Source organism: Pleuronectes platessa, chromosome 8 (assembly GCF_947347685.1).
Source record: "Pleuronectes platessa chromosome 8, fPlePla1.1, whole genome shotgun sequence".
NCBI classification, from domain to species: domain Eukaryota; kingdom Metazoa; phylum Chordata; class Actinopteri; order Pleuronectiformes; family Pleuronectidae; genus Pleuronectes; species Pleuronectes platessa.
Window position 1 is genome coordinate 12,751,781 of NC_070633.1, and position 24,045 is coordinate 12,775,825.

A 24,045-nucleotide genomic window follows, 5' to 3' on the forward strand; every position below is an offset into this window, starting at 1 on the left:
AATTGTTAGTTTCAACTTTTATTCAAGGTATAGTCAGAAAAGTTGTGTTTTTAGTTTGCGGCTGAAGATTTATAGACTTTCATCACAGCTTGATTTACTTCAATTCAGTCTGTTACTATCCTGTAACCTCCAACTAATGTAATGCTCTGAGACGACAGCTGAGAAGACAAGATTCTAATTTTGGTTTCCCCTCCCATTTTTAACAATGAATGCAAGTGGACATCTGACTTATCAAGGTAAGAAACAAGGGCTGAATAATGTTCACGATAAGAACATTTTGTTGATTTATTTGTCTGTGATAAATGTAGGGTTCCTATGAGGGTGAAACAAAATGGACACTTCATGTACCGCTATTCCAAATGGCTCAAATCCAAATCGTTATAGCAACAATAGAAAACGTAACTACTCTCTAACTGAAAAGACTATGCAGTTCCCCAAAGTTCTATGGAGGTTTATGAGAGCTTTTCAAAATTTGGTTCACTCTCACTACTGACATCAGCATCAGAAAAGCTGCAACAATACACAACATGCTGTGAGAAAATAATAAACTTTCCTTACATTTTAAACTCCCAAGTGACCAAAACATACATAGGAATTATAACAGGTGTTACCGTAAGCTTGGTGTGGCTTTCATGTTGGTGTAAAAGCAATCAATTCTATGTGGGACATGTGACAGAACTTAAACTTCCATTTCATTTAAAAGGCAAATTAACACCGTTTCATTTAATATAAATCTGTGAAGGGAACATTATAGACAAAATTATAAAACACATTACCCAGTTATAAAACCTAAAACTTGGGATTTATTTTCCTTGGCAAATGCAAAACAACAAAGCAAAGACATATTTATTTTAGCCTCAAATGTACAAAACATTGAGCAAAAATGATAAGACTGAACCACTTACAAGGACATTATCATGCATATTTCATAGAAATAACTGCCATCTCATATAGATACGTAAGCCCTGTTGAAGGCAGATGATTCAACTAAGTACAGTGCATCAACTTTAATGATCACTTTGAGCACAGACCAAGCTGAAACTGAGAGTCTGCTTTCTTTCTCCGTTTGTGTTGACAAGACATCAGCTTGATATCTGGAGACAGCTGTTAGCAAATATTAGCTCTTGCAGGGACAACTGAATGAAGTAAAATACACACACGTTTAGTTGACTCCCGCCCCCCTTACATCTTGTAGCCAAATAAAATGTGTCTTCAACAAACACAAACAGAGCTTGGATCAGTTTGCAGTTTTCTCACTTGTTCCTTTCTGCAGATCCAACATCAAGACTCTCTATGATAGCCAGAGTGGACCATTCAGATTTTTATAAGAGAGTTTTGACTATAGGTTGATATTATAAGAAAACTATCAGTTATGTTTCTTTACATTGCAATTGCTTTTTTGTGCAGAGTGCAATTACTGAATATCAACAAGTTAGCTTTTTTATGTAAAACCCAAGCCATGGTCAATTTCATTTACCCACATAACTAATAATGTCAATGTTTGAATTCTCCAATTATCCAATTGTGAGGGCGTGGCCTTCCGCGCTGTTTGACTACAGTGGAAAAACAAGGTGCATCTACTCTACCTGCAAGCAAAGCCAATCAAAAATCCTAGATCTAACCAGCAGGAGATCAATGGCCAGGTCTGGGAAACGTTGCCTGACGGGCAGTTACTGACAGACTAGTGTTTTATGGAGGCTGTAAATATTCGAAAAGCCTTGGGGACACTAAATCTTTTCCCTGTTACATTGTGCGGAGTGTAATTTGTTTTAATTATGCATTTAGATGAGATTACAACTAGATAAATTGAACTCCTTTCACCCAGGGCTTGCTTTAGGTGTATTCCCATTGGATGTTATTCCACTTTTGTTTTTTCGCAACATGGGGGAAAAGAAAAAACTACTTTGAGCCATTCCACTTAATTCAGTCTATCAGTTCCCGACCATTAGATAGACAAAATATCCTTACCTAACAGTATGCTTTTTTAGCTTATGTCTCATAAACTTGTTAAAGATCCACTGGGAACTCAATTACAGATTACTTGGTGCATACGTGTTTTTAAACTTAAATCAATAATAATTTTCTGTTGGGTAACACATATCTCATTAATATGTCAGGTAGACAGGGTAGATGGTCTGAAATTCATTCAACATAAAATGTGTATAAATGATAGGCCACCATGTTGGCACAGAGTAGCAGGCATAAAGCAAAATTCTGTCACTCACTGCGGATGCCTGAGGCAAAAAGACTGCAAGAGTTGGCTGGGTGAAGTGAGCTGTTGCACGAGAGAGATGGACATAAACGGGGGGGGGCAGAAAGGATTGCAAGGATGGAAAAAACGGGAACGAGAATTCAACCAGGAAAAAGCCACGGGTAAGAGAAATGCTGAGTAGTACAGAGTGGGAGACTATACTGAGATACAAGATGGCAAGAGAAGGGAGAGGCTAGGGTCCCAATGCAGTGGATAAGCATGTCCTTTTAATACAGGTCCAAATGAAAATGTATCATTTCAAGTTGAAGAATTTAAATGTCAGTAGCCTAATATGTCAAAGCGACCTAGCATCATTCTCTTATGTGAAATAAAACCCTGACAGAAACTGGGAACAAGAGATGCATTATTAATAAAAAGTGGCAGAAACAGTTACACTCAACACCCACCATGCCGAACTGTCTTGACAATATGGAGTAATTGAGGTCATACTATGTGGCAGTGCTGGGGCAACATTACCCCCACTCGCCTTTCCCCTTCAATGGCTGAGTCCACAAGCTCTAGTCTTGTTAAATGATAATCACAACACTGTGCAAACGTACATTTCCACTCAGGATTGGAGGAGGGAAAACGGGATCCAACAATAAAACATATTCTGTATATTAAGTCATTTTCCAAATATCTGTTTCCCACAAGCTCAAGTCCACTATTAGTCTAACCCAAGGTTATCAGAGTTTTTCATATCAATGTGCCGCAGCTTCACGTTTTTCTATGTTTTTATAAAAACATAACAAACCAAAGGTGTAAAATGTTTAAAATTCAAACCACATGACATATTAGCCCTGGAATGAAACAGAAGATAATTCCGCACTCAGTCTTCTTAACTCAAATTTAGCTTTAAGGCCATAATGCTAAATGCTTTAAATAGTGTAAAAATAATAGAGGCATTCATTTCAGGCGAATCATATATACTATCTTTAAATAATACATTGATTCTGAAATTTCAAAAGGACAAGACCTACTTGTACATATTATTAGAGGGATCTCTTGTACAATGCAACTTGGGTTGTATAAGTGAGAGTAAGCCTGTTATACTACTACAATTATACAAACCTTGACATGTTCTTGTCTGAGCTTATCTGAAAAAAAATGAATTCAGTGCACAAACAGTAATCATAGCAACAGCTTAATGTGTTTAGAATGTCAAGGGTAAAGCCCTTCAACATTGTCATTTCATTGGTTATGCAAGATTCTCATTCCTTCCATTGAGTCAAAAGTTGTAGAATTCCACCAACATTCTTTAATTTGTCCTCCTTTCTTTGAGAGGCTGTATCAAGCCAGAGTAGGTGTGCGTTTGTGTGAGTTTATTCGCTGTTTAGAACACTGGTCTTCTCTATCTCCATGGTCTTAATATAGCCTTAATTCTAACATGACTATACAAATGAATGTTTTCTTTTGAGAAAACATTCAGCCTGATTATGCTCTAAGACTTTGGGATGCCTGAACAAATACTTTGAAATTGGGATGTGTGGTCACCCTGCTATAAAGGACATTCCTCAATGTCATGGAATACTTAGAATATCTGGAAATTCAGAGTAAAAGCATTGCCTATCCGCATAGGTCAGATCAAAGTAAATGCCGTTGGCAATCTTAGTGAATATTATTTTACCTGTAAAAAATTACAGGCATACTGAGCAGAACTACACAAAAGTACGTGAAATATTCTAAAAGGCTTACGTGTCATCCTTGAAATGTCACTCAAAAAAAATGAGAACGAAAGGATCTCAGACAGAATTTTTTGTCTCAAGAGTGAAATAGGGAGAAGGAAAAAACGTGGATAAAGTGGGGGTAGAGACATCTTGTAGCTTGAGGGAATGAAGGAGCAGAAGGAATGAGAGAGAAAGTGAATAGGAGATAGGAGTCTATCAAGCAGCATCAGCTGTGAGTGTAAACCCATATGCTGTAATGGCAAAATATACTGATAAATAACTTGCACTGCAGTTTCAACACTCAGAATTATATTTGCTAGGTATGACCTTGTAGTGAAAACCGACTAAAAAAAAAGGGAATTGCCTTGCTGCATAAATTACATTTCATTGCAGCTCTACCTTAGAATCATGAAAGAGACATCTCCATTAAGCCAGTGTGATGGTAGGTTATTCTGTCAAGCTCAATCACAGTTATATGTCAACATCTAACATTGGTTTATAGGGATAGTTCTCCCCAAAATTGAAATTCACTCATTATCTACTCAGCACTATGGCGATGGAGGGGTGGGTAAGTATCTGAGCCCACAAAACACTTTTGGAGTTTTAGGGGTGAATAGCGTAGCAGCCATATCCAATAGAATTGAGGTAACTGGTGACCACTTCTTCAAACGTAAAAAACTGACGACAGGAAATGTCTCCATACTGTGCCTGCTGTGTCATCCAAGTGACAGTAAGCCCACCCTTCGAAGTTAACTATGTTTTGAGCCTTAATGTCCACTGTTATCCTCATAGCTCAGAACTGCATTCACAAGGGAATCACGATGAGCTCAGTGAAAACTTGCACGTTCTGCAGCCAGCTCCAGCTCATCTCGACTCTGGCACCTTTGGCGAGAGCTTGTGCAGTGTGTGCGCGTGTTATGTGAACAACCGACATTTAGGCTAAAAAATTTGTAAAGTATGATAAAGGGGCCCCCAGTTTCTTCAATTTTCAAACCCTAATGCTGTTTACTTATGAAACTTCAAAAGTGTTTTCTGGACTTCAACACTTCACCCACCCTTCCATCGGCATAATGCTAAGTAGATAATGATAGCATTTAAATTTTTCAGAGAACTATCCCTTTCAAGGCACCAGAAAAGAAAGCGTTGCACATAGTTGGAAATTACATATTTTGCTCCTCATTCATTTCCTACATCTGGTCAAATGAGAAGCCAAATCTCTGTAATGTCCTCTTGTCAGTGTGGTGATGGATCCCAATTTCTCAGGTCATACAAGAAGATGCTGAGTGAAATGGAGGAGTTCAGTCAAGTAGAAAACTTTGAAGCAAACCAGAGATACTGCATGAATGGACTGAACCTTAAATAATCTGGCAATGTTCTGGATCAACAAAGCAAACAAACTACTGCTGCAATGCCTGTGCAGGGAAAGAAACATTTTAACTGGATCAACATCTGGTCATGATCTTGAAAATGTTTGGTGAGAACACTGAACAGCACAAAATAATTCAGCTATCATTCATTTCATCATTCTATTATTACTGTCTGTGACATGTCAAATAGTCTGCCCTGACAAATGGCCTCTTATCAGGTTACTAATGTCATATCCGCAGGCGTGAGCAATGATTTGAAACTAGTTTTACAACCTGGTTTATTTGAGGATTCTCCTCAACCTTTTTTGTGAATATGTCATTGAAAACCCATTCAAACATAGATACAGCTACATTAATCTATTTATCTTGCTTAATGTATTCTATAAAAGCTGATTACAACAGAACAGAGGTAAAGGATAGAAATGGAGCAAAACAAAAGGCTTTACCATCCTTTTAATATCTAATACTTGCCCCCAAGGACAACCAAAGTGAAGCGAAATACTACTGTAGAATTACAAAGTACTACTTTGTCATACTTAAAACAAAGCTACACGCTCCAAAATGTAAAGTTTCTGCAATTCATCAAATGCCACTTTGCTATGCAGTTATTATCTCTGCCAAAGAGTTACTTTGCAGAATCTCTCAAAACCTCCTCCAACACATTTCAGTGACATTGCATGGTGCATTAGGCCAAGGGCCAGGAAGACAGAGTACATTTGGGTGCAGCAAGAACACCAATTTGCTCACCTTGTTAAGCAGGCAGGCTTAAGCTATTGCCCAGTTCTCTACTGTATTGGCCTTCACAAAAGTGAAGGCCAATGTATGCTTCTCCGTTTTGACGGACACGGACAGATAGGACCGCCCTCTCCAACGTGGAACGCTCTCCGAGGCTCCTCGGAGAGCTTTTCGTGCAGCTCTCATTTTTCTAACTACACGTCGAAATGACGGACAGCCCACGGATAGCACTTGGCTGTGATTGGTCCGCTAACGCCAGCATTTCGGAATGGAAACTTCCTGTTCCATTCCCTACATCACAATAAACCAAAATCACAACTATGACTCTATGATTAATGTGACAAGTGTGTTAAGCCAGCGGCGTTGTCCGGCTGACGGTGGCTGGTTAGAGCACTTACAGCATGTGTGTACGGTCACATACGGTTATAACGAACTTTGATAACGGGGCTAGCGGGCTAGCCACCATGCTAACTGCGATGGGAACAGCGCAAACACCCGCTGACTTTAATCCCACGGCTCTCATGACACTGTTTCTCAAACACTGTCAGGTTAGAAGCAAACACTTGGTAGTAGTTAGTATCGGGTGTCCGTGCTGACTGTGTGTGGAAGCTGGGGGGAAGCTAGCTGCCTCCGTGTAGCTTCAAGCTGTTGCAGCTGTTGAATTAGCAACGCAGTTTGGAAACAAGACCGGGGAACCGCTGCGCTAAGACACGATAACAAAAGCATTTTGACCCGCTGGGTGTCACTTTATTCAGCAAAAACTGTCGCGTCATCAACATCCTTTTTCTGTTAGTTGCCATCGTTCACTGTGTGTGAGGAGCCGGGAGGACGTAAATAAACCAGCGTGGACTTCTTCTATATACCTCATGAGGTAGGCTTCTCTATGCTCGACTTCAGTTGCGCCATCTACTGTTCTGGCGGTGAATTATTTTCACAACAAAAAGGCTCGTAGAACTATAAATCAAAAAGGGTCCGTCCGATCCGTCCGACCGTCAGTCCGCAACGGACTCGGAGAAGCATACTGAGGCCTTGAGTCAGCCGATCTGCCCGTTCTAGATTGGCCTATTTAGAATGTAATACTGTATTTAGATTATGTTAGGTTAGGTTGCCTCTTGGCTTAGGAGGGAAATTACTACAGGTAGTAAACCAGTTAGCGAGACATCCTAAAATTAGCAGTTCATACAAAAAGTCAGAAATTTAACTACAAATCAATTTGCATCGTTAAAATACTTGTGTTGTGGAAAAACTACTAATGTGTGTTGATAACTCTTACAACAAAATAAGCACAGATATGTAAGCTATTGAGACACAGGTTAAAAAGCTGATGGAATTATTTCCGGAAGACAAGTTTGCCTTACTGATTTGTTTGTATGGTTTGCAACTTCAACATTATGAATGTGAGAGAAAGCAGGGTTAGTACACAGTAGAAAGCTACATTGGCCAGTGACTATGTTATAGCAGCTGTTTTTCATTTCTATAACTTCGGTCTCTTCAAACTTGATGCCAGCTGAACAAGATTGGTGCATTGCTTGAATGGAGACAGATGGAGGCGACAAGCCATCACAGAATCGCATCAGAACAGGGGTGAAAATTTGTGTGTCCAGTGTCCACCCAGGCATCATGTTTCCATTAGTGCGCTTGAAGCTGAAGCCGAGAAAATACCTGTTAGGACTCTATAGACATAGGCAGCTAATGGTGGTTTTTTTCTATCCAGTGTGAGAGGGGCTTAAGAGTTAAAATACAGCGATAACAACCTGCCTGACCAGACATCTATCAAAGACACAGGAACACTTAAATTTCACCAAGGAAATAAGGAGGCTGTGCAGTGTATGACATTTCCTCTGAAAGCCAGCAAAAACAGCAGCAAACACAAACATCAGCTTCATAGATTCTAAGACATTACAAAGCAATGATACTCCACACACTGAGATTCTGATGTTACAGAAAGGATCAAGTAAATATTATTTGAGGGCTCCAGACTAACTGTTTACTTTTTACTGAATTGTGTTGTTTATTGTTAGTAGTGTAAACTGACGGGTGGTGAGCAGGAGTGTGGCGGGAGCAAACCAGACTAAAATCCAACCGCTGCTTCTGCTCTGATCCTAAATCGGCGGCACTAATCGTTTATCATTAGCAATCTGTCGCATAGACCATGTACTCGCACTTTTTGACACCACTGTTTGACATTTAGCACCTCGTTCACTGCCTCTCCTCACTTATCTCCGCTCACTGTCCTTGTGTCTGTCTGGTGTCAGTGTATGGGTTAATGTAAACGCCGCAGCGGAGAGATGAAATGAGGAAGTGACATGACTGGATCAAATACACATAGACAGGCCAGCTAAATGTTTGGTGCACCGGTGCGACCAAGGAAAATGTTTAATCGCACTTCACAGATTTTAGGTCGAACTCCTGATTCCTACATTATAAACAGTTTTTTGGGAATCAGATGTTATGTATTATAGAACTATTTGTCAAAGTTAGAAAAAAGGTATAACTTAATATGTCTTTTAATCTCACAAATATATTGTCCAAATTTCCAATGAAGACTAAATGTGAATAAAAAACTAGAGAACTAGTTATGCTTACAGAGTCTAAGATAGTGGCATGGCAAGAACAAGGAAATATCAAAAGCTGAGACACTTACGTTGCCCATATACTCGGACAGAAGGTCCTGAAGAGCCTGGCGCACAGAATTGCATTCGGCCACGATACGCTCTCTGCGGTCATCACGTGTGCAAGATGAGTCGGCCATGAGGGCAGCACCACTGATAATGCTCTCAAGGCGCTCCTCCAGGGAGGGACGGAAACGCTCCTCACTAAACGCCAGAGGGTCCACGATGATTTGTTTCTGTAGGGGAAAGAGCAGAGGGGAAATTACACATGGAGGGATAAAAAAAATGCAAAAAGTTATTATGGCACACTGATGTCTCCTTCTTCAAGACCAGAGAGAGTAAAATGAAGAGCAAGAGGAGGGCGGATTTGAGAGACAGGTCGACATGGAACACCTATGGTGAAGGTAAATATGTATTTTGAGTATTTATTTATATATATGTCTGCCAATAAGAGTACAGTTTCCGAAATAGTTATATAAATGATGGCATCTTTCATAAAATGAAAAAAGCGATAACAGAACATTTCCTGACTAATTCATGATATGGAAAGCAAATAATTAAGACACAGTACCTTGTTAACCACATTAAATGTAATGGTAAAAGTTGAATGTTGGAGGAATTATGTACACAACATGGTAAAAAAAGTTTTGGACAATATCAACATATTTGCAGAGACTTTTCTGTATTAAAGTGCATTGCTGGGGAAAAATGAAAACCTGAAACAGCTGTATTCTTTTCAAATATTTGTCATCCAGGCAACACATCACTATTAATACATCACTGTACAAAAAAGTAACTAAAGCATTTGAAAAGGAAAATGAACATTTCTGAATCGAAAGTCTGGTCAGAATTTCTTTTCGACATTACTGCTGTATATAGATGAAAATTCATATTCAACTGAAAACAATTTGATTTGTTTTTTTTTTCTAAACTGGTCCCGGGACTCTTCTCGATTGTTCTACCAACAGAAAAAGAACAAAGTAAGCATGGGTGAATCTTTTTTTATATAGCCTTTTTAAGCATAAGCCTGTTCTTTTGCTCCACTGATATAGTGTTTTGACTTTTGTTGCTTCAACAGGCAAATTTATGGGCCATGACTGGAGAAAAAGTGTAATAAAAGGATCTTATTGAGGGATAGTGAGAGCATTTTCCAAGGACCCCATGAAAGATTCCACTATGAGTCAAAAAAGGACAGGTGTTGTACTACTGTATGTCTGCAATGTGCATAAGATCCATTTCAGACAACAGATGAGCCTATGAATACCTAATTGTATACATAAATGTATAATCCTTTAGTAAAAGAATTTGATTTGCTACCTTTGATTTGAGTGCTACAGTAGCAGACTCCCCTCTTTTTTTTTTATATCTGCAAGATGAGAGAGAACAGCCAAATGTCTGATTTTACAGGGACAAGCCTGCTCAGAGAGGCAACTAGTTGACATTCTAAAGAGGCGCTGCAGAGGGTTGAGATATCACTGTGACGCCTGTGGCAGCGAATCAAAGAAAGACAACTTCTCCATTGAACTCTGTGCTTCAACAGATGTCTTGTTGCTACAAAATATTCAACAATTCAGTGGATAAAACTGCGGTTGATTAGGCAGCCCGTCCTCTATCACATCCACCTCCAGCTCCCTCCATTCCGTCTCATCTGACCTCATCTGCTTTCGTGTCATATTGCCATGGCAACAGGCACACGAGAGAGACAGAGAGGAGGAAATAGAGAAAGAGGAAATTTGGTGGGGGGGTGAGTCATGCTAATTTTTGCCTTGCTCTTGAAGGAGCTAGTCGGAAAAAGGTATGCAGGTTTTTGGAGTGACTACCTGTAAAATAATAACTGATGCAACAAGTCTCAGATACAGCATTGTTACCACTTGTTGGATGCACAGGGATCACTTGATTTGCCAAAAGTGTAAACATGCAAAAAATGGCAAGGTTTAAGTACTGAGTTCGGAGACTATTTTGAGAAGCAAAGCTTAATAAAGAATACTTCAAAATTAATGTCAAAAGGACTAACTTTGCTACTTAAAAAGCTTAGCAAAAGTACATTTTTAAAAGTCGTGCTAAGTGCTACTGACTCAGGTGGAAAATCTGCAGATGGGCCTAAGAATTTTGATGATTGGGTAAAGCATTGTGGCGTGTGATTTACAAATGTAATAAGACTAAGTGATAGCCAGGTGTTGCATAAAAAAAAAGACAAAGTATTTCAAGGGAGCTCCTGGTTAAATAAAGGCCATATTAAAGTTTTTCTCCAATTGTGTAAGCTGTATCACTTAAAATTTGACAAATTAAAAGGTTTACATAACGGTAGCAATGGTGGTAACAGGGGTACACTGAGAGGATAGGCAGGTAGAAAGAGAGAGGGCCTGTGTAATGCAAAGACCTGCCTGCCAGCTGACAACTGAATGCTTGTCAGGGAAAAGCTCAGAGCTAAACCGAAAACTGCCAATGATATGCCAAGTTCTGAGTTCTAAAATCTGTGGTTCTTTTTGATGGTCCCCCGACAAGGAGAGATATCTCTTAGTGCTCCCAATCACCAGTCTGACTATGATGGACGGGTCAATTGTCAATGACTTTGGGAGAGGGAGAGAGAGCATGACAGCGGGCCAACGAGAGTCAGGCATCGCTCTACAATTAGGCTATGGTGAAAAACACTCCATTATACATATTTTATGTCATTCTGAGAAGTGAAACAAAAATTCAGATCACAATTACACTGTGGCAGTACAAATTAAACTGGTGGGCCCCCAGAGCCATGGTAATTATTGAGAAACACTGCTGTGAGTCTTTAAGGGCATATTATTCCAAACACACACAGCAAATTGTGAAACTAAATAAATGATCAATACAAGAGCAGTACTGCGTCAAGTGAAAGGGAGCACACAATGGACACTTGTAGAGGACAAAATGGTAACTTGTGTTTCTATTGAGCTCATTGAAAGAGAGTTCATGTGTAGCTTTGGATCTTTGTGTCTTTGGGCTGAATATGAACAATCTTCAGTACATTATATCAATATTTATATACTGTCAGAACCAAAAATCTGGTTAAACATCTTTCTATTCTTCACCACAGACTGCATCTGGTTCAATGTTAAATCCAACTGATATTCATAATGTTGTTTCATATATATATATTCCTTTAATAATGTATATTAATTAGATTATCTTGTTTGAATAACATCTTAAAAAACCTGTTAAAGGTTGAATGGGCAGTTTCATAAATCTTAAGAAAAGGGTTCAACTATATTTATGTAAACTCAAGTTGATGACGAGACTTATACGAGAGTTATAAATGCAGCCTCATGTGCGTCTCTCTGTCTGAATGCCAGAGTTGTGCGCATCTCCTTCGTTTGACAGACAGAAGCAAATCAAGGAATGTAGTAGTGACTCACAAATATATTTTGGGGTACCCTGAAGGCATTTCCCAATTTGTCCACATATTCATCCTAATTTCCACCTTGACCCCTAGCCCTCAAGGGTTTCGGTCATTTTATGATTCAGTTGGGTTTGCTCTCACTATATGACCTCACTATATCCTTCAAAAACACGCCTTCATCTAACTCTGTTAATAGACCCTTTTAATTGAAACTGAGCCTTTTTGGTGGTGGAAAAATATGATGTTTTGAATTGATCTGGCAGATACCTGGATGTGATTTGATCTGTGAACTACTCATCTGACTTACATCAAAATTGTTGAGGGCATAGGCAAGTTCTCCTCCCCCTGCTGGATGATTGAGTGCAGAGTCCTCAGATGCGGTGGCCTGGGCGGCGTTGGAGATTCCAGAGACTGCATGCTGCAGCTGTTTGTAGATGAGGTCACGGTTAGCCTTGTAGGCTGCCACGTCGGGGTGCTGGAGGCAGGCACGGGATGCTGTGTACAGCATGGGGATGTTCCTCTGGAGAATCCCACGAGCAGCAGCCATTTGGTCTTTGTGCTGGACATCCTTTAGTTCCTAGCAGAACGGGATTAAAAGGAAAGTGAAAAATATGAAAAATAAAAGGGTTAAACTAGAAGATGGAATACCTAAGGGGGCGGGGTGGTAATGTATTTTAAATTCAAAATGGGCCTGTCATGCCCTTGTGGGGACACTAAGTGTGACAGAGTTTGTTCTGGATGACCCAGATTTATTTCTGTCCCCTGCAGTAACACAACAGTCATAATCAGGCCATTATAATATGCCTTTGCAATTTAATGCGCTGCTCTTCAGACCTCTGCATTATATTGCAATTACAGTTTCATAGGAGGGAGGAGAGGAGATAGTGATCGCTGAAATAGACTTTCAGCTTAAAAAATACATTGAATACACAAAACCTCTCCTCCAAAAGGAACACTACTTCTGCTTGAGAAAAAAGTTGTGCCGCCCTATTACTTCCTGCATTCACTAAAGTTAAACACATTTTGTTAAGTAAAACTAATTTGCTCACAAGATCATCACAGATTACTCTTCCAAGTTTTCAAGGAGATTTAAAAAGGGGTAATATCAGAAACATTATTTACTGATTACATTTTTAGTGCTTGAAGAATGTACATACAGTAATTCAAATATTTTTTCTATATGATGTAATGGCTGTATTAATTTCATGAACCTACAGAATTACTGCCTCATGACTGTATGCCCCCGCTAACCAGTCAAGTTTTATCCTCGTCTTTCTACACTCATGTGTAGTGGGGACATTAAAGAAATCTAATATAAAAGGAACTAAATGTATTTAATGCCATAATTAGCATATTAATTATTGAGTTAACGCATCAAAACACTATTCACTAGGCTTTCTCCATATGCAGTGATTTGCATGTGTGATGGGAAATGTCTTATAAATGTGTCCTTTGTTGAATACCACGAACACCACAGTAGAGAAAAACATTGTAGATGCCATATCTGATCACAAGGAAAAGGCTTTTGTCATTTTGTTTCTCAAGACTGTATGCCCCTGCATTCCCACACCACGTCCTTGCAACTGGTAATTGATTGTTCATACAAACATACATACATACAAACATACATGTAGTAATATATGCATAAGGCACTCTTCCTGTTGTTTACTTTATATTACAACTCTACTTACAATTTGCTATGACATTTGGATAACATGTTTGGTAATGATTGACAGGAGCAGTAATACCCACTCATGTACATGATGACCTTCAGACACGGTCAACTCCATCAATCCCCTTCTCCCCAATCAGAAACTGTCTCCCTTTCATGCTAACTTGCCCGTACCTGTTGTCTCTTGGCAGCCATCATATTCAGCTTGTCCACCTCTGGCTTCAAGGCTTTATATTGAATTCCCAGGTCCTGTTCTGTTCCTGCATTACGCACTTTCACCAGACTGTCCTCCACCTGAAGATGGAAAAGGTGGGAAAATTGAATTAATTTATAAAAAGAAAGATGCAAATTTGGGTTAATATCTATGACCTAAGTTCAAAATCTTGCTTATTCAGTTTTCCCTTATTATTTACACATGTTGGGATGAGCCTCCCCTAGCCCAGAAGATATCGCGCAGCTCCCATCATAACATAAGAATAACTTTATTTGTTTTCAGATTCAAGTTGAGAGGAACTGATATGGCAAAGTCTTACTGATAAGCATGTTTATATAGTGCAATATGGATACAAATCTGACAATCTCACCAGTTTCAGTTGCAGTAGAAGTTTGTAGACATCAGACATGTCAGCCAGCACCAACAGATGTGTGACTGCTGACAGGAGGGCTCTGGCAGCACGAACCATATTACCCCTCTTCACAGAAGAGCAGGGGTCTTCTGCAAATTCTCCAGAAGACTGGCGCATGGAGTCACCTGAGAACAAATGACAAAACATCTGCTGTAACTTCTAAAGTGTAAATTACAAGTTCAAATGAAATACAATTCAAAACAGCAAGAACTCTCCTGGAACACCAGCTGTGATTAATTAGTTTTTAGTGCTAAAAAGTGCACTTAATCCTCAATTGACTGTGACCAGTAAACAGTTTTCCATCAGTTTGCAGTGATTACAGAAGAAATATTTTAACACCAAGCTGTGACCATTTGATTAACTCAGCACTTGCCTCACCAACAGGTTATGATTTAAAAATGTGATGCAAAAAACTTAAATAATGTTTTTGTGTATTTAACCATTAAATAAGACAAAATTCATCACCGATAAAAACATTTCGTTACCATTATTGGCAGTATTTATGATATAAGCCTACAGTAGCTGTAGTAACATCGGTGGTAGTATTAGTAGTGGTGGGAGTACTGCAGCACGTTTCTGTGAGGGGTCACAGTCAAAATCACTAGAAAGGAGGATGGGTGTTCAGGAGCGGACAACTGTTTGGCACATTTTCCCTGACTGACTTGGGTCAGCATGTGTCATCAAGAGGGGCCGTGACACACACAGACACCCACACCATTTCAGTGTCCGGTAATAATTTCTGCTTTCAAATGGACGTGCACACACACAAAAAAAAAAAAGGAGGTCAAAGCCACAACAAAAGGCTCAGTGTCTGGTTTGTCCAGCTCCCTGCTTTGTCCTACATTGGCTGGGCCTGCACAGTTGGCTGGGCACACAAATGGACTTTGTAGGCTCACATTATGAACAAGACAGTAAATCCTAAAACAGTTTACTTCAGAAGAGAAATGGCCAAAATTAAACAAAAAAAAAATGAATGATAGGGTCAAACCAACAAAACGATGAGTACTTATATCGTCCACTTTACTATGATGTTGTACAGCTCCAAAGAAGCTAAGACTATAAAAAAAAGTGGGAAATTGTTTATATTACATTTCATTAACTGACGCTTTTATCCAAAGCGACTTACAATAAGTGCATTCAACCATGAGGGTACAAACCCAGAGCAACAAGAATCAATCATATATACTTCTTTACCTATGTAGTATGATCAGGATTTTTTTTTTTTTATGTATTCAGCAGCAGTTTGTTCTCAGTTGTTACAATCTTGCTAAATACTATTTCTTTGACAGTAGTGTATTTAGAAGGCAGCTATCTTTTTTGGCACCAATGCTTAGAGAGAACTGCTTTCAAACAGGATGTGCTTCCACATTAGCCATAGTGTCCCAGGGCTGACTCAAACAACCTTGAGCGTACACAGGGTTAACAGTTGAGAGAGGGATGACGATACTTTTATTGACAGAACACATCCGACATTTCTTTTGTGTCATATAGCAGCTTCCCAAAATTAAGAAAGGAAGTAAAAAGACCTGCGTTAACATAATAAAATCACAATACGTTAACACAAAGGACAACACTACAAACTTTTAACGGTATGAAACAAAGAAGATGACGCTCAAGGCCCTTTAACCTACATTTGATCTGGGATTAGGTTCAATATTTATTTCCGGTAGGCATGCAACATAAAAGGCAATACTGAAAAAGGACTGCGCAATAAACTAAGTCTTACAAACTGGCTGACTGATCACTCTTGAGTAAGTGCCATAGTGTATTTTATGAAGTCAAAGCATAAGTGTACTCTTGCACTCCTTGATAAGAAATGAGCTGTATTTAGATACGTGAAATTTGGCTTAGACCCCTGGAATGTATTCAAAAACAGATTTTTCAAACTGACTTAACAACAGACGACTGGATGTGTGATGCTTAGACTCATTTCCTCACTCATCAGTGATGCCACTTTCTCTTAAGCCCAATTCATGCTTGTGCGTCAAAGCTATGTTGCAGGTATGCACATAACCTATACAATACAAAAATACAACAAGTCATTTGTTTCATCAATATTCTTGCAAAGAAACAGTTTCAGAAAATGCACATTTAACTTCAGTGAAGCAGTGTGATTGGTAAAGAAAAAAAAGAAAAATATTGCACCATCAAATCTTTAGCACAAAGATCTGAATCAGATTCATGTTACCCCGACAGAGAGCTAAAGCTGTTGTTGCAAATGATTGACAACACAGACCTCAAACACAGTCCACATCTTCAGGCTGTTATTCCCCCCCTGTAAGCAAAATCAATAGGGCCATTTTCAGGGGGCAGATAGTGATCAGGGCTCCTTTAATAAACTTCCATCCATCTAATGCTCACCTGCGGCCCACCAAGTGCACGCTGAAATGATTAAAATGTATATCACGCAAAAAGCCTTCCAAAACAGGACAACAGAGACTCAAGACGGGGAGGAAAGGACAAAAGGGAGAGGAAAAGAACAGAGAGAAAGGGCTTAGTAAAGGAAGTGTTTACAGGATAAGAAATGTCTACTGTAGAAATGTGTATACTGATTTCTATTGTAAATAAAAAATGAATATAATATTCAGAAAATAATTTAACTGGCGCCAAACATCCACTACATTTCAAATCATTTGAAAAACGGAGAAGGGATTGCTGGCATCTTCTACATGAATTTTATGTCATCCTCAATGATCATGTCAGAATTGTTTCTCCCATTTTAAACAGCTGTTAAGCCACAGCTGGTTGGAAAATGTTTTCAGAATCCAGTGGGGGTGGGGGGGTGTTACCCTACTCAATGGCCGTATTATCAGTCTAGGCACGCTCCACTGAGCAGCATGGCATAGCTGACAGCCAGGCCTAGGCACCAGCTCACAACAGTCACTGAATTCCGGCCCAGTGACAGCTTACCACGACAACAGTAACATTCCTGGGCACTGAGCACAGCACAAGCCATCTAGCAACATGTCATCCACCTCCCAACTACTCAGAGCAGTACTCGAGCAAGGGACACAGTATAACTCGCTGGGCATCTGGGGAGAGGAGACAGTGACACAGATGTTGCTTCACAAGGTGATAACAGCCACCCTGAAGTCAAAGCTCCCCGGTCTCAACGGTCTGCTATTGTGTCAAGAGAGAGACACATATTCAGAGAAGAAAGGGATAATTGAGGCTTCCAAGTGTGGTTGCTAGATGATATAACTTGTTATCAAAAGACAAATAGTAATTTCACTGGCAGGTGATTGGATGGTGGATTCCTGTTTTGAGACTTGTGGGAGGTATGCAATTGAATTGGAAATGGACTGTGTGTGGGTTGAGTCCCGCAGGCAAGTGGATATAGTCATTTAAATACATTTGACATCATCAATGACATCTTTCGACATTTTTATCCCTTGATGAAGGACAAGCACATCCTTCTTCTGATCACCATGGAAACAACCAAAAAGGAGGAATTTTCATTATAAAATCGGAACAAAAATGTATGCGTGTTGAGAGATACCTTTTGTGTCACTTCTGCCGCATAATGTGCAGATAACCTTTTATACAGGAATCTAGACAAATCTCAACTACCAACGCACTCCCTACAAAGACAAGACGAGCCTCCTGGTGTTTGATGATTCACTTTTGATTTCGTCATCGTCATTACAGACAAATTCAGCTCCAGAGGCTGCAAACCAATGTGCTCTACAAACTGGCACAAAGGATCCTTTTAACACTAGTCTGAGCAGGATAACACAGGTAAATCAAGCTGAAACTTGTTACTGCTGCTGACAAAGAACCATCAACGGTTTACTGCAATCATACCAGGGCAAACAGGACATGTTTACTCCTTTATTTATTTTTTGCCCTGGTAGCGTAATTTAAAAGTATATAAAAGAAAACTTCACACATTCTCTCCTTCACTGATAGGACCGATTATAAGCCTGAAAGGGGGAGAAAAAGAAGGTGAGGGCTTGCAGCAGTGGGGAACCAAACCTGCAGCTCCTCCTGCAGAGGATTCAAGCCTCATTATATGGGATTCTCACTATACCTACATTCTATGGTGTTAAATACAAGTCAAGAAGTGGCGGTTTGGGTAGAGTTCCTGACATCGGCCCTTGCTCATTTAGGTGCATATTCTCATGATGATCTCTCAGGTTGCTGATGCCGGAATGGTGGGTTTACTGTATTTTACTGGGCTTGCAAATTTATGTTTCGATTCGACAATTCTGCGTTCTAGATCTAGGAGTTTCAGATAGCTTTAAGTGCAAATCACTGCTAATGTTGAATTATTTTCACATTTGATCATGACATACATTTCATTATCAATCAATGACTGTGATGATCTGTGATTCCTGTCTGCCATACAGACATGCGGCTCAGGCTTTTGCCACAGACAGCCCCAGCAGTACCTCTTATTCCAACCCCAACTGAATATTAATTCACACAATAGAATATCTGTTTTTATTCGTTGACAGCCCAACAAAGGTCGTATGCTGCTCAAGCACAGGGATGGGGGAGATTTTCTATTATAATCAGGAGGACTTCAGTGGAATTATATTGCAGGGAATGCAAGGTAAGGGGGGGCTTGGCCATGGCAAAATTAATATCCCACTATATAAATGTCTTTGTTCCTACTGAAAATGTAAAATGAAGATAGATTATTTTGATATTTACTGCACTATACAGCAGGAAGAGACTTGTAATAAACATACTACAAAAACCTAGGACAATTTTTTCTTTGCACCAAAGCGTTATGATAGACAATAACATTGAATTATTGCCCGGCCTTAATTTATGGAGTCTTCTATTAACCTTCTATCGCTTCATCTCAATAGAACACAGACAAGAAACATAAAAGAGGAGAAATACTACAAAACACCTTAGGCTTAAAAGAGTGAGGCTAGTGATGCTGAAGTCCATATAACCTCTGAGCAAACTTACACTGAGCTAAAAGAATCCATGAACGTCTGAATGGACACATAATTGATTAAGATCCTTGTAGGTGGCATTGTAATGCCAGTGTATGGACTGAACAAAATGTGAACCATATAAAGTCTATTAATGGGAGCCCTGAAAACCCAACCGCAAGTGGAAATCTATCAGGCTCAATGCAATGTCTTCCACTGGGGCAGATGACATGTACATAGCTTATGATTTATGTATAATCCCAGCTATCTTAAGAGGTACTCTGTACCAGCTAGAAACCACACGCTACTGCAGTATGCATTTTCAATTTACCTTGCTTGCGGACATCTTCCACAGCTGCAGTCAGCTCATCCTTGAGGAACTGACTTTCCTTTGCAATCTTTTCTCCTTTCTCCAGGAAGTTCTCGGTAGCATTTTCCACTGAAGCAGCCAAAACATGAGCCTTCTTTGAGCGTCCCTTCTTCTTGTTAGATGGACCTTTGTTGCTGGAGTTTACCAAAGTGGTTACCTATGTATGGCAGGAATACAAAATGGCTCAGTGTAACAGGTAATGTCAGAAAACCTATGACCCCGCTGTACTAGCTTTTAGTTTCTTATCAAAATAATTAGCATCCACCAATTGAGTTTGTATGTAGAATACATAATTTTCACCAAATACATCTTTAATGATTAAATAAAACACATTCAAATAATTGCTTGCTTTCAAGCATTTTTTCTCACCAAGATGTCAATTCCCCATATGAACCATCCGACCCTATCCCATCATTATGGATAAAAATACTCTTTGTTCACATTACCTGGGTGACCAGGGGCTCAAGCAGCCTCTCCACTGCAAGAGTGCGGATCTCCAGACTCTTTGGATCCCATTTAAAGTTGATGTTTGCTGTGTTGATGGTCGTCATTGTGTCTGGAATTTGGAGAAAGTAAACAGAAATTTAAAACAGAAGACCAGGACCCAGTCAATTTCCTTCTACATGCAATGATGAAACACAATTCAGAGGGCATCAAACGGCACAAATAAATGACTCTCTTTCAAATAAGACGACTGTGGTTGTATGTTACAAAAGACTGCTTTTTGCTTTTACCAATAAAAAGGAAAACCACTTTAGAAGATGCAGTCAGTAAAAAAAGTTTGCTTCCCAAATCAATATTCCTTTATGAAATTCAGACTACTCTCTAAAGGCTTGTGCAATAGTCAAAATATTAGGTCCCTTGTTAGAGCCAGCACTGCCTCATCTCTCACAGAATGTCTGCCAAAAGCCGAGCACAGTTACACTGTGCCCCAATTTCGATTTGTCTTTTCACTCAGGGGCTGCAGCTCCATTGATTAGCTATCAAACATGGAGGGGCAGGGATAATCAGCCAGCCCTGAGGGCTGAGGGCCTTAAGCTGAAAGGCTGGCCAGTTGTAGTATGAGAACAATATTCTAACTAGCCATTAGCCTATATTGTTGATTATTATACCAAGCTATTAAATACACCACAACATATTTGAAGGACAACTACCCAACATTAAATCCAACTGATTTTTTACTGGGTGGAGGAGCTATGTGTTTTACTGTCATGGATTGCACTAGGATGGGTTATAGTTGCTCTGATCTATGACACCCTTTAAATTTGAACCAATCAGAAAGAAGAAAAAAATGCCAGGCAGTATGAATGGATGCAGATGGTCTGTCGCAGTGTCAACTTGTTTTATCCGTCACATAAATCCCAAGCACAAGCTCGTCATGTTTTTCCACAGTATTCACTGAGGCCTTCATCTGCAATTACTTATCAACCACTGCATGTTTAACGTCACACAAACCAACAGATGCAATATATAATAATGATTTAACCATGACAGCAGCTTTGTTTTGTGGGGGCTTTGAGATCTCCACTGCTGTGACATATGTGCCTTTATAACAAATACTGTAACACGTGAACTGAAAAACTACACCGAGAAACTAGGCCCTGAAGGCTCTACATAAAAACATCACATTCACCAGTAATTCGCACGCACCTAACTGTGGATTATTTACACTGAGACAACCAGTAACTATTTAATTATTGCATTCAAAGCCGGTCTGTTGATTATTCCAGGTAACTGCGACATCACTGGTGAAATTCTGTTGACTTCCTCTATGAGGGTCTGGGTGTGGCGTGAGGAGTTTCAGGGACAGATATCTGCGGATCTGATCAGATGAATCTAAAGGTCTGTGCAGGGCAAAAGGCTCCATAAGGTGATTGCGGAAGTGCCAAGCAAGCGAATACATTAGGGTCCGAGAGAAACCAGAGAAAAAAAACGTTGATGTTGTAGTTTACGAAGAAAGACACAAATGTACATGTTTAGCACGTATTCGAACTGGGCACTGGGGCGGGTCGAGCTCCAGGTGAGCTAGGTGCTAACAGCGATAGGTGGGGTTACACCTGTTGCGGCTAACTTTACTTGGATTTGTGATTGTTTACACCGCTAAAGTTTGCACAGTTCGTTGTAACGGTAACACACAAATGGTGCTGTTAAACCCCGGTCCTGTACCGACTTCCAATGGATGGTTCTTTAATTAGGACACCGGTTACATTTAAGCCAACTTAGCTAACCTAGTAGCTTAGTTGGTTACCTGCTAACGTTCGCCGTATCAGACACGGCACCTTGCTAACGCTAATGCTAGCCTACACAACAACCCTCAGCGGTGGCTCCGTTAGACCGCTTTAAAGCTGCGGGGAACTTGGGCTATGTTCTTAAAGGCCTGTCCCGTCCACTGCCAATAGCTGGAGTATCTTTCCCGGGTGCGGCTGCATTTAAAGTTAGTAAACTTACCGACAACAGTCCGCTACTAAACCCCGGAGTTTAAAAGTTCAAAATGGAGGAAGGAGAACTACGGAATTCCTGGGCTGAAAACTTTTCCTCCCCTCGCCGACTGAAACTCAGCTGCGCCACGAGCCACCGAGCAAACACGGCGCACGTTTGACGACAAGTTGACCCGAGCAGTTGGTCCAAGAAGTAAAAGATTTGCAGCGAGTTACGTTACCTGGGAAGTTTCGGTCACGATTGTTTCGGTGTCGCAGGCTGTTGCCCAACAATGGATGAGGCGGAGGGGTGGGGACGTGCGGGTGGGGGGCGAAGGGGGGAGCTGGAGCCGGGGCGGTGACCGAGTTCCTGAACTTCCTGGCAGCGGGGGCAGGCGCAGGCCCGGGCCGACCACAGGACACAGCAAGCCCGCAGAACGAGGAGGTGTCCCGGGCGTGGCACTGGCTGCGTGTGTCCATATATGGATTAATTACTGCTTCCATGAAACCTAGTGCGGGAGCAGGCTGTAGTTTCTACACAGGCACGTCTGGAAAGGGAACTTACTCTACAGCAAAGACAAAACCATGGAGCCAGATAGATAGTCATCTGGGGATCTGATGTTAAAGACTAAATAATGTTAAATTTTTTTTGACAGTTTAACATAACAGCTCTTTATTTCTGCATCGGTATTGTTTTATCAGTGCAAACAAAAGTGCATATTTAATTTAATCCTGAAAAGCCATTCATAGATGCTATGTAAAAATGGATACATCTCCGCTTCTGTCTATCATGACGTTTCAAGGTAGTGCTTCTGTCATCCAGTAACTATCTTGAATGTCACCAAGTAGACTGTACACCTCCGCCAAGGCCCACCAGTCTCCTCAAATTCAATCCCGCTGCACCAAATTTCACCCATATAGATACCAGCTCCCTAAATGTGCCTCATTGTTTTCATCTAGATTCATGAACTATTCCCTATTTTGCTATGTTAAAGAATGTGAAAAAAAAGTATCCTGTTTCTGTCCGCTGATCCGGATCCACACCCAATTTTTATAGCTTCTTCCCCAACCACATCTTTCCACCAAATTTCATTGAAATCTGTTGAGTTGTTTTTGTGTAATTTTGCTTACAAACAAACATACAAACCAATAAACACTCAGACGGGGTGAAAGCATAAGCTCCTCATCAGAGGCAATTCAAACTAAGATTGCTGGGAAAATTAAGACTCGAACATACATCAATTTGATAAGATCTACTTAAAATGACTGAAATTATGTGCGCTTTGACTTTTTAGCCTTTGTCCCACCAATTAACACACTGGAGGTGGGATTTATGACCTATACTGCAACCAGCCAGCAGGTGGTATTCAAGACACTTTGGCTTCACTTTCAGGGAGCAGTCATGTCATCCATCTTTATGTACAGTCTCCCTATTCCCTGACTTTGCTACAGTAGAAACTGCCAAAAAACCTTGGTGTTTGATTCAGAGCTCACCTTAGATTGTCTTATTATAACAAATCAACACACACTACACCTTATAGCCAACTTGGAAAGCATTTCACGGTGAAGGATTTTAATTATTTACTGCTGAGGTGAAATTTAATGGTGCTCTCATCCCATCTCATGTTTTCTTGTCCAGCTGCACGCTGTCCAACCTCACAACCAACATTACTCAGTAAATCCAATTCAAGCATCTTTGCTCATTAAAAACTGATTCAGGTTAAAGGTTTCATTCTCAAGTGATGTCTTGGGAGAAACCTTACCTTTAATCTATTATTAAATTTTTTCAAGTTATACGTGACTGCAATCTTCAAAGTATTTTTTCTTTCACCTGCAGTTATTTAGCAGCATGTGTGACATATTTTGTCAATGGTAGGTGGATCATTTTAGAATTTGTTCTGAACCCATATTTCTGCCAATGTCAAAGTGTCATACAACGTATATTGAACTAACTATTCAAAGATATAGCGTGAGTTAACTGACACCTGTGGTATAGAAAGTATATAGAAATAATGCTAATGTACATTTGCATATATTGACTCATATGAGGTGTATATATATATATA

The 24,045-nt window shown here is 40.0% G+C and overlaps 1 protein-coding gene across 2 annotated transcripts in view; it reads right to left on the bottom strand.

Annotated features, from left to right (window-relative positions):
• ctnna1 (catenin (cadherin-associated protein), alpha 1) overlaps positions 1-22,340 on the bottom strand; it is a 75,514-nt gene extending 53,174 nt beyond the window's left edge. Inside the window, exons 1-7 of one of the 2 annotated variants that reach the window (XM_053428178.1) lie at positions 22,222-22,340; positions 20,009-20,118; positions 19,524-19,719; positions 14,262-14,428; positions 13,852-13,971; positions 12,313-12,582; positions 8,665-8,868 (exon numbers count right to left, since the gene is read on the bottom strand). In XM_053428178.1, coding sequence (XP_053284153.1) covers positions 8,665-8,868; positions 12,313-12,582; positions 13,852-13,971; positions 14,262-14,428; positions 19,524-19,719; positions 20,009-20,113 — 1,062 coding nt within the window. In that variant the 5' untranslated portion in view covers positions 20,114-20,118; positions 22,222-22,340. Of the gene's footprint in view, positions 1-8,664; positions 8,869-12,312; positions 12,583-13,851; positions 13,972-14,261; positions 14,429-19,523; positions 19,720-20,008; positions 20,119-22,010; positions 22,194-22,221 lie in introns of those variants that run through there. The other variant, XM_053428179.1, reaches the window with a different exon arrangement.
• Positions 22,341-24,045: the final 1,705 nt, after the last annotated feature.